The sequence below is a fragment of the Cydia strobilella genome, chromosome 26 (assembly GCF_947568885.1).
Source record: "Cydia strobilella chromosome 26, ilCydStro3.1, whole genome shotgun sequence".
NCBI classification, from domain to species: domain Eukaryota; kingdom Metazoa; phylum Arthropoda; class Insecta; order Lepidoptera; family Tortricidae; genus Cydia; species Cydia strobilella.
In genome coordinates this window covers 4391834-4402863 of record NC_086066.1, presented here as the reverse complement: position 1 = coordinate 4402863, position 11030 = coordinate 4391834, and the positions used below count along the sequence as shown (strand labels likewise).

At 39.6% G+C, this 11030-nt stretch overlaps 1 protein-coding gene across 5 annotated transcripts in view; it reads right to left on the bottom strand.

The window, feature by feature from the left end:
- Positions 1–496: 496 nt before the first annotated feature.
- The window catches only part of LOC134753297 (intersectin-2), a 32400-nt gene continuing 21866 nt past the window's right edge, over positions 497–11030 (bottom strand). The window contains exons 21-29 of one of the 5 annotated variants that reach the window (XM_063689143.1): positions 10764–10896; positions 9492–9648; positions 8879–9010; positions 8424–8458; positions 7574–7668; positions 7340–7380; positions 6406–6498; positions 5262–5370; positions 505–2980 (exon numbers count right to left, since the gene is read on the bottom strand). In XM_063689143.1, coding sequence (XP_063545213.1) covers positions 2919–2980; positions 5262–5370; positions 6406–6498; positions 7340–7380; positions 7574–7668; positions 8424–8458; positions 8879–9010; positions 9492–9648; positions 10764–10896 — 857 coding nt within the window. In that variant the 3' untranslated portion in view covers positions 505–2918. Of the gene's footprint in view, positions 2981–5261; positions 5371–6405; positions 6499–7339; positions 7381–7532; positions 7669–8423; positions 8459–8843; positions 9011–9491; positions 9649–10763; positions 10897–11030 lie in introns of all 5 variants that reach the window. The other 4 variants (XM_063689145.1, XM_063689144.1, XM_063689148.1 and 1 more) reach the window with 4 other exon arrangements.

Here is an 11030-nt window from a genome sequence, read left to right as displayed (position 1 = left end):
TAGCATTAGAAAAATGGTAAACAAACTTGACATGTCTTTTTATTGAAAAAAGCTTTAAAAGAAAATAGTTACTGTTACTTATGAAACCAAAATAATGTAAATGAACATATTTGCTGTAAATTATTTTTCAATAAAAAGATACGTAAAGCTTGTTTTATTACCATTTTTTAGGGTTCCATACCCAAACGGTAAAAACGGGACCCTCTTACTAAGACTCCACTGTCCATCTGTCTGTCACCAGGCTGTATCTCATGAACCGTTGTAGCTACACAGTTGAAATTTTTACAGATGATGTATTTCTGTTGCCGCTATAAGGAATGGAACGGAACCCTCGGTGGGCGAGTCCGATTCGCACTTGTCCGGTTTTTCTAATGCCATCAAAAACGAGGTATAGTAGAAATAACCCGTGCAATCAAATGATTAGGTAAATACCTGAACTCTCCTACTGGCACCTATACATAGATAAAAAACAATAAAGTAAACAAGTGGGATGAATATTTTAACGCTATAATTATAACAAGTTATATGATTATTTTTGACATAAATTGAATATTTTGGAACATACATAGTATGGATGGTATAGAAAGGATGTCAATCTCTTATGACAAAATTGTTGCAAAAGTGACCGCTTTCAGCTTTAAATAATTACTGTTTTTTGATGGACACTTTTCATACATAGAGATTTGGCTCCTTTATATAGTCTCCATGATACATAGGTTTGAGTATTATATCTCTACTTTTAAACATTTACAATACTACAAACATTATAGTGAAGATTTACTATATAGGCATATTATGAAGTGGTTTAAAATGTACGGCAAGGTTGACTCTGCTGGATATAAAATAGGGGAAACAATTAAGGTAATTCCGAATACTTTAAATTGTGATTTTTTTCGAGTAAATTTTTGTGCTGTATAGAACAGATTGAATTGAACCAACTATTTTTGACTACCGCACACATGAAAGGTTAATATAATTATGTGAAGGGGTGTTTTACGGATTCACCTGACATTATAAAGCAGGGACCGGCCCGCTATCCCTTATCGGGGTTTTATAAGGGTATTGCATAAGGCTTAACTCACCATACCCTTTGTCAGACGAAACCCTTTGTTTTGCTTTTAAAAACCCTTATATAAAAGCTACCACATTTGAGTAATCGGTAGCCCAAATACCCTTACAAAACCCTTATCATCCGCTCACCAACACCTTGCATATTGCTTATAAGGGTTAGCCTTATAAAGGGCTTCCCTTTTAGCATATAAGCGTGCTAATTTAAGTCGTCTACCTCGTTCATAAAGCACACGTTACTTCGAATCCGCGCGATCGTCGGCGGCGACGGCGGCGTTCTTTGACTAGGCACGTACTTTCTTTCCTTTTCATACACTACCGTGGATATATACTAATCCTGTCTCTTTCACGCAAAGGGAAACCTTTATAAAAAGCGCTTAAAGATAAGGGTAACCCTTATTAAGAGCTAGCCTTATTTTTGGTTAGCTTTTCGGTAAGGGTTAGTCAAAGATAAGGGTATGAATGGGCTTGCAGTTCAAAAGGGAAAGTCTTTCAATGTGTTAGCCGTGTTTAAGTGTCGCCCATTGAAAGGGTTTTATCGCGGAAAGGGTTGTCCGGTCCCTGTTATAAAGTATTCGAGATTACCCGAATGTATCATCAGCCGTAAAAGTGCATGGCGACTTTATCAATGAATTCATTCATAATTTCTCCGTGCAATTTCGCAGCTCACTGTACCTCATGTGGCGAAGTACAACATAGTTTATGGTCAATCGAAAATTTGGTGTATTCCCATTTGTCTCCTTCCTACGTAACCGCCATACATGAGGTGGGACAAATAGGAATGATTTATGTTGCCTATTCCCATTTGTGCCTGGCGGATACAAAATGGGAATACAATAGAATGCTTCGTTCCCGATATTGACAATAATTATTGTTTCTATAGTCGGTTTTTTTATTCCGTAGACTAAAATGACATTTCATGTGTTGCTAGTTTTTTAAATCTTATAAATAGTGATGTGCTACAATACACTACACTACAATAAACTATTAGGAGGTACTTATTTGTTGATGAAGACGAGAGAAAACGCACTGAATACATCCGATCACTATACCAGTAAAGTAACAGAGTGAATAGACATCTTTTAGGTAAGCATGATCCACCCTAGACTGCATCGGCACTTACCATCAGGTGAGATTGCGGTCAAATGCTTGCCTTTTTGTAATAATAAAAAAAAAGTAACGAATGTCGAATACGTAAATCATGGAGACTATATAAAGGAGCTAAATCTCTATGTATGAAAAGTGTCCATCAAAAAACAGTAATTAGGCGGCGCCACCATACACCGAAATACTACCAAAAACAACCTACGTAATTTGGTCGGGTTATTAGTTGCCTTATATGGCTTATGTCCCAGGTGTCCCAGAGCCTAACTAGCGCCATCGGAGAGATTAGGAACTATTATTTAAAGCTGAAAGCGGTCACTTTTGCAACAATTCTGCCATAAGAGATGTGCATCCTTTCTATACCATCCATAACGTAAACCAAAATGGCGTTGCGTCAGGTCGGCGATACGTCAATGTCATTTTTTTAAATGTTTGAGTAGATTAGTAGTGAGTAGATTTTATTTATTGTTTATTTCCTATCATGTAGCGAGTAGATTTCATTTAAGGTTTATTTTGAATCTAAAATTAATTTAATATTTATCGGTTATTCACGAACCGAAATCAAAGATCAGCACTGTTTGTTTCAAGCTGGTCACATTATTTCTACGTTTGACATTTGTGGTTGTCATTTTTGTCTACGGTAAAAAAAAAGACTTTACATATAAACAACTAGGTAACGATAAATGTAGTGATCTACTATAGTCTAGTTTATAAATATGGTGACATAGTTTAAGTAATTTGGTGATTTAGTTCACTAGTTTAGTGACGTAGTTGCTCGGGAACAATCCTGTCATGCCGCGAAGTTCTCCTGCAACAAAAATAATAATCAAGTTATAAAGGCACTAAAAAACCGGACAAGTGCGAGTCGGACTCCCACCGAGGATACCGTACTTTTTAGTATTTGTTGTTATAGCGGCAACAGAAATACATCATCTGTGAAAATTTCAACTATCTAGCTATCACGGTTGATGAGATACAGCCTGGTGACAGACAGACAGACGGACAGAGGAGTCTTAGTAAAAGGGTCCCGTTTTTACCCTTTGGGTACGGAAACCTAATAACAAAAGTTACAAGTTATAAATAATAAATAAATAAAAAATCTTTATTACGGACAAACAAATGCATCCACAAAAAAAAACTATAAAGGCACTAAATAATAAATTTTCTGTTTTTAAAAGTTAGGCATCTAACTAATATAAGTGGATTAAAGTCTGTTTTACAGTCTGGCAAAAGAGAGTAAAAATTAAAAAGTACTGTAGTGTCGTCCCTTTCAAATCAATCTAAGAAAAACGGGACGACGCTACAGTTTTTAGAATTTCTACTCTTTTTAGCCAGACTCTAAAAGTTAGGCATCTAACTAATACTAGTAAGCATTGAGAATTTTGTACATTGACCTGCATCTTCCTATCTCAATCGCACGCGTATAATTATGTTGCTGTCTCTTTCGCACAGTGTCATTGGCCGCCGGCATTATGGGCGGGACAGCAATAAAATTAGGCGCGTGCGATAGATAGGAACAGGTTACTTTATTTTTCATAAAGCAGATACGTCTGCAAGCGATGCTAAATTTTTTTTAAATAAAAGGGATAATGAAAAAGTTCACTGCTTTGTGCAAGACTTGAACTTGCGACCTTTTAGAACTCCGGTCCATAACATTCACAAGAGGGGTTGGACTATAATTGTAGTGTGGTGTTAGTTTGTAAGAAAGGGCCTTAGTTGCCTGATAATAAATTATATTTTCTCAAAAATGGACGGCAAAGTCGATGTTACCGGTTAAAAAAATACGTCGCGTAGTTTATGGTTAGTCAAAAAATTAAAAAGTTAAAAACATTGCACTCTCGATTTCCGGACTGCAATGTTGCATACAAATTCCATTATTTGTGGAGTTCCAAACTTTTTAATAGTTGAAGTGGCCATATCAAATGAAGGCATAGGTCCCCCATACCGCGACTATTTAGGTGTCTCAAATAGGTTGGCGTATTTTCAGCAGAAAAATACACTTCTATATTCAATTTAAAAAAATTAAAAGGCGGCAAAGCAAATCTTCCCAATTGTTTTTACTTTTTTCTGTGAAAATATATACATTAGAACTTTGATTATGTAACATATTTCTATTATATTTATATTTCTTGCACCATTTTTGAGAAAAGCACTATATATGATTCGGCTGGAAGGCTACTTGCTGCCTTCGGATTCAATTAAACGGACTCGCAAGGTCGTCCGTTTAAAACGAATCCTCAGCCAGCAAGTAGCTACTTCCGAGCCTCGACAATAATGTATTATTTTTTTAATAGTCCCAAAGCAACTACGCTGACAATCTAGAACAGAGCTCTCTGGCGCAAACGTACAAGGAGACCCGACCCCAGATGAGCTGGGAAGAGGTTTGGCCAAAGATGAATAAGGAGTCCCAAAGCAAGTTATTTCCACTAGCTACCACCAATTTGTTACCAATGGTAACTGAGATTTTTTTCTTAACATACCACTGGTAATAACACTAATAACTGAGAAAAAAATTCTTACTTAGTTTGGTAACTAACTGGAATTATTTTTTCACCTCAGCAGCTTGAACAAGCCTACTTTCGTCTCTCCCTGGAGTGAGGAAAGTGCGACTTTCCTCACTCCAGGGAGTGAAACAAAGTAGCTTTTTAATTTAGTGAAGGCCATGAACTGCCACTTCATACTTCTATTACAAATTGCTTTGTTTTTTGTATTATTCTGTGTAATTCGAAATACATTTTAACCTTTAATATGTTCTCACTACTGAGGTGAAAAATTATATGTGCAACACGAGAGCAAAGTTATTTTACATCTCGTGTTTTTGAGTCCCTCGCTACGCTCAAGATTCTAACTTAGAATCTTTCGCTTTCTCGGGACTCAAAATAAACACTCGCAAGAAAAACCAACTTTCCTCTTTTGTTGCGCAAATAACTATTCTCAGTTGTCACCACTGTGACAAAAATATATCTGTTGTTACCACTGGTAAAAACTTGGTTGTAGAAAGCATGCCAAAGCGGGTTCCTCACATACATCTCTTAATTTTAGTATCCGGGTTAGAAAAGTGACCCATTTTCCTTGTTTTTAAGTGTTACCTTGCCACCAAGCAGGATCTTGACTACGATCGGTGACCGCAATGATGTCATCTTTTTCGAAACTTAGCTCATCAGCATTTTGAGCCGTGTACGGGTACAGGGCGATCACCTTAAACAACATTAGTTATTAAAGCCTGACCAGTAATATATGATCATTGTCAAGAGGGCGCTGTTATTCTCATGTATAGGGTGACAGTTCAGTATAGTATGAAAAAAATAGTTCCAGGGAAATTCCGCAACATGGCGCGTGATCATATATTCCTGGTCAGGCTTTAGTTTAGTTAGTTAGTTACTTGGGTCAAAATTATTTTCGTTTTTGATTCTGACCACTGTCACGTTTCTATGTTTGTCATTTATCAAATAAATAAATAAAGTTAAATGCTATTGCATGTCTTTCTTGTAGATTGAGCTCTCAAAAAAGCTGGGATTAACCGGTTAAACCGTTAACCCAGTGTCAAATTGTACTGGTAACCATGGTGACTCCAGGTTTAACCGGTTAATCCCGGGCAAGAATTAAGTAGACATAGCGTGCTCACTCCATACATCAATTTGTTACCGAAAAGACTATTATTTTCGTAGTCGACATCTAATGTTAAATAGCGGAATTATCAGTACTGGTACTCGACAATAGATGTCGCGACGAACGGAAAGTCTAATGCTTCTCCTTGCCCCGGGTTAGTGGAATGGTGCTAGTGGGCCTTATAGTTAGCACTGTTAGCAGCTGGCTAGTTAAGGTTGTTATGTTAATTAGCTTAACAGTAAAGCCCCATTTAGACGGTTCAAGTGCATGCAATTTTCGTTATTGTGTGTTTGGTTGATCGATTAATTTCATTGCGACTCCCCCCTCCCCCTTGTCACATTTTGTTGACCCCCTCCCCCCACCCCCTAAAAGGTGTGATGTAATTAATGGATGACCTCTATTCCTCTATTTATATGAAAGTTGGGTGACAATGTAATATGATGGTACTTGAGCTGATTTGATGATGGAGACAGGTGGCAGGTGGATGGACATAGGAACTCTGTTATAAAACAACGCAACCTGTGTTTGGATTTGTTTAGATGAGTATTATTTGACTGATAAAAGAAAAATGAAATTATTGAGACTACTTATTTCTTGTTGATTTAATTATATAAAATACAATACCTTATCGATGACTGTCTCGGCTGGCATGGCGTCCATTTTAGAGGATAGCACGGGGGTCGTTCTGCCCGACGTGCGGCCCGAAGATTGTAACACCTGCAACAAAATTAAGTAAATACATATTTAGGCCATTTTATTTACACACGTTATTTTTAATTTGGAAATATTTGTGTTATTTCTCCATAGAATTACGAGCTCTTTCGATCCTAATAGAAGAAATAATATCAGTAATCTGCCTTCTTACGCACCACCAACAGTTGGCCTTTGGTCAGATAACTCAGATAGTATTAGTACTTCAACAGGACTTTATCAATACAGCCTAGTAGCAAACAATTTTATACCTTATCGCTTACACGATAAACCATGATAACTTGACATAGTTTAAAGACCACCAACAGTTGGCCTTTGGTCACATAGAGTTAGTAGTACTGCATCAGGGTTTAACGATCGAGACAGGGAAGCACCAAAACAATCTTAAACCTTAAGTCTTACACCATAAAGCATGTTATACCTTGAGTTGACGTAGCTTGCAGGGAATCAGCCGACTTGTCTATTGCGGCCTTTAGCGTGTAGTTCTCCCTCCCACCAACTCGAGCCTTCTTACGGACCACCAACAGTTGGCCTATGGTCAGATAGTTTTTATTGCATCAGGGCTCGACGACGAAGGCAGGGATGCAATAATCTATTTAAAACCTTATATCTTACATCATAAAACACGTTATACCTTGACGTAGCCTGCAGAGAACCAGCCGACTTGCCTATTGCGGCCTTTAGCTTGTAGTACGCCCTTCACCAGCCGGTGTCAGCTTTCTTCCGAATCACCAACAGTTGGCCTTTGGTCAGATAGAGTTAATATTCCATCAGGGCTCAACGAAGAAGTAAGGGATGCAACAAGCTATTTTAAACCTTATATCTTACAACATAAAACACGTTACACCTTGACGTAGCTGGCAGGGAACCAGCCGACTTGTCTATTGCCTTTAGCTTGTAGTTCTCTCTCCCACCAAACTTCCTTCTTAGGACCACCAACAGTTGGCCTTTAGTTAATATTCCATCAAGGCTCTACGAAGGAGGTAGGGAAGCACCAAACAATCTTAAACCTTAAGGCTTACAAAATAAAGCATTATTACCTTGACGTAGCTTGCAGGGAACCAGCCGACTTGCCTATTACGACCTTTAGCTTGTAGTTCGCCCTCCCACCAACCGGTGTCGGCCTTCTTACGGACCACCAAGAGTTGGCCTTTGGTTAGGGACAGTTGTTCGGTGCTGAAACAAATATTACCATAGTTAGGTGCTGAATTTTCGCACACAATTATATGTCTACAACTTAAGCCGTTGGTAAATAGTCATAAGATAAGATAATATTTCATCATAGTTATCGCCTAGATTCGCCGCTATAAATTAAAAAAAAAATACTTTTTTTTTATTTATCTCAAAGTACAACACAACAATTTTCTTATAATTATATTCCTTGCCAAACTGCGATTACAGTTTGTTGGCGAGATCGCGCTCATTTTTACATTTTAAACATTTATGCACTCAAAAAACTAAACTTAGATACTATCCGAAAAGCGAACATGCATGGCGATAGTTTATGATGACTATTAAAAAAAAAGATATTATTTTATCTTTTTGTTTAATTGTCACTACGCCTTTTAAACTATTTAAAAGGTGTAGTGACAATTAAACAAAAAGATAAAATATAAGTACCAGTTTTTGAATTTTTATACATTTTGTATGAAATAGCGTGTCCATGCGTCCGAGATACTTAGAAGTAATTCTTCTGCCGACGCCGTATCGCGTCAAAATTAATTTGAGTTCCAAAATTAAACTACCTTCTAATTAAAACCATGCAACCGATCATCAAAACCAACCGTCTGAGATAAGTTGTAGCGTATATCCCCTTAAGTAAGTAGTCAAAACTCACAGCTATTTTAAAGACAATGGAGGTCAAAATGGTGATCGGACGAAGGGATAAAAATTAGTCTGATTCATAATTATTAATTATCCTTTCGATCCACCTGGTAGCGGTGTAAGCAGCGATAGCCTGAGCCACCTCGGCCTTCTTGCGCCCAGTCGCAGAATCGCGACCAGAATCTCGCCGAGCGGCTGACGCTGGTCGCGGTGCGGACGTGTTGTCAGTAATAGCGGCTACTTCTTCTATTCTATCTTCATACCATCAGTTTAAGCGAGAAGAGGTAACAGACAGACAAACAGCATGGATAATAAACCTGGTAGCGGTGTAAGCAGCGATAGCCCGAGCCACCTCGGCCTTCCTGCGCCCAGTCGCAGAATCGCGACCAGAATCTCGCCGAGCCGCCGACGCTGGTCGCGGTACGGACGCGTTGTCGGTAATAGCGCCTACTTCTTCTACTATATTTTCATACCATCAGTTTAAGCGTGAAGAGGTAACAGACAAAACAACAATATGGATAACAAACCTGGTAGCGGTGTAAGCAGCGATAGCCTGCGCCACCTCGGCCTTCCTGCGTCCAGTCGCAGAATCGCGACCAGAATCTCGCCGAGCCGCCGACGCTGGTCGCGGTACGGACGCGTTGTCGGTAATCGCGGCTACTTCTGACGAGATTGGCGTGGAGGATTTTTGCTCCTGGAATTAAAAAAAAAAGATGGTACTATAGTCAGTCAAGCCATATCCGTCAGTAGAAAAAAGCGGCAAATTTAAAAAAAATAGGTCCGAAGCGTAATCGTCCGATAGAACATTTGAATTTCGTGCCTTTTGCTAATGACAAACTTGTTTGACCGGCTATAAAAAACGAATTGATTTGTCTTCAGTGACGCTTTCTTAAGTGAAAGAACCTTAATTGACCGAGCGAAAGCGGAGGACTCCGTTCCAGCTTGAGCAAAAATTATTTCGTATATCGGGATGTTCTCTTCTATAGGTCGAATTTCTCAACTGATTCTCATGGAATTTTGAGAGCGATAATTACCTATATTTTTTGTTCATTCAGTTTCTTGAAAATATTCAAAATGGCGGAACCATGGCGTTCGTGAGGTCTTCACTGGTGTGTCTGTCTCAGTATATTTCGGTATAAATTGTCATTAAGTTGGATGAGAATCTAGAGCCCAACCTGAACCGGTTCGGTGGGCAACACCGGTGTGACAGCCGCGGGCTGCGGCGCGGGTTCGGGTTCCGGTTCCGGTTCCACCGCTTCCGGTATGGGCGCGATCGGTTCCGAGGTCGTGGTCGCGTCTTTGGTCACGTAGTTGGATGGGAAGATACCGGTTCTGAAATAACGATACCAAAATTAGTAAGAAATTTGTAAATCATCACAACCAAAGGAATGAAAAGGTAAATATTGTAGATGCAAAATTGACAGCTAAAGTAGGTGGCGCTGCGAAACGCTATACTTTTAGTGGCAACAGGATTGCCCGACTTTAATGCTTGACAACTTTCTTTTCACGCAATATTTACGGGCGGTAAATTATTATCTACTTCAGCAGTCAAATTTGCTGAAAACATAAAACGAACTCTCATATCACAGTCATCGAGTAATTGTTTGACATGATGCCAACGGCCGCTTTCTATCACCGCACCGCTCGCCATCGGCAGGGCGTTCATCCTCACACTCATGCACCTAAATGGTCGCGTACTGTGCGGTGTAAGAGGAATTTCCTCCCGCGTACGCTTCGGCTGTGGAATGAGCTCCCTGCCGAGGTTTTCCCGAGGGGCTACAGTATGGGGTTCTTCAAAAAAGGAGTGTACAGGTTTTTAAAGGGTCGGCAACGCACGTGTAATATCTCTGGTGTTGCAGGCGTCCATAGGTTACGGTAACTGCTTACCATCAGGCGGGCCGTATGCTTGATTGCCACCGACGTGGTATAAAAAAAAAAAAAACAAAAAATGTAGGATGCCATGGTCGTCACAGTTAACACAATTTTAAGCCTTATACCAACGAGATAAAGTATAAAATAGTCAGTTTAGAATATTCCTGTTGTCAATACGTCCGGCCCAATCGCCGTCTCGTCGCATGACTTATATTCACCAGTTCACCTGAGTTGTATGGGCATGCTGCTATGTAACAATCAACTCTACTGCCACGATATAAGGTACATGTTGCCAATACGTCCCGTCTCCCAAGCCTGATCTGTAAAAGAAAACCTTATAGCCGCGATATAAGATACCTGTTGCCAATACGTCCGGTCCACCTGTCGCCGTCTCGTCGCATGGCTTCTATCCTCTCTCCTGCCTCGAACACCAGGTCATCAGGTTCAGCTGAGTTGTATATGCAATCTGCTATGTAACAATCAACTCTACTGCCACGACATAAGGTACATGTTGCCAATACGTCCCGTCTCCCAAGCAATGTAAAAGAAAACCTTATAGCCGCGACATAAGGTACCTGTTGCCAATTCGTCCGGTCCACCAGTCGCCGTCTCGCCGCATGACCTCGATCCTCTCTCCAGCCTCGAACACCAGGTCACCAGGTTCAGCTGAATTGTATGGGTACGCTGCTATGTAGAAATCTCCACCCTCTGGAAAAAGATAGAAACAAGATGGTTCTCTAAATTATTTACCCCAAATTATTTTGCCGAATGTCATTTCGGAACCAGTCATTCGCATAATTTCATTTTGCCGAATGATTAAGTGGCAACTCACCACAATAATT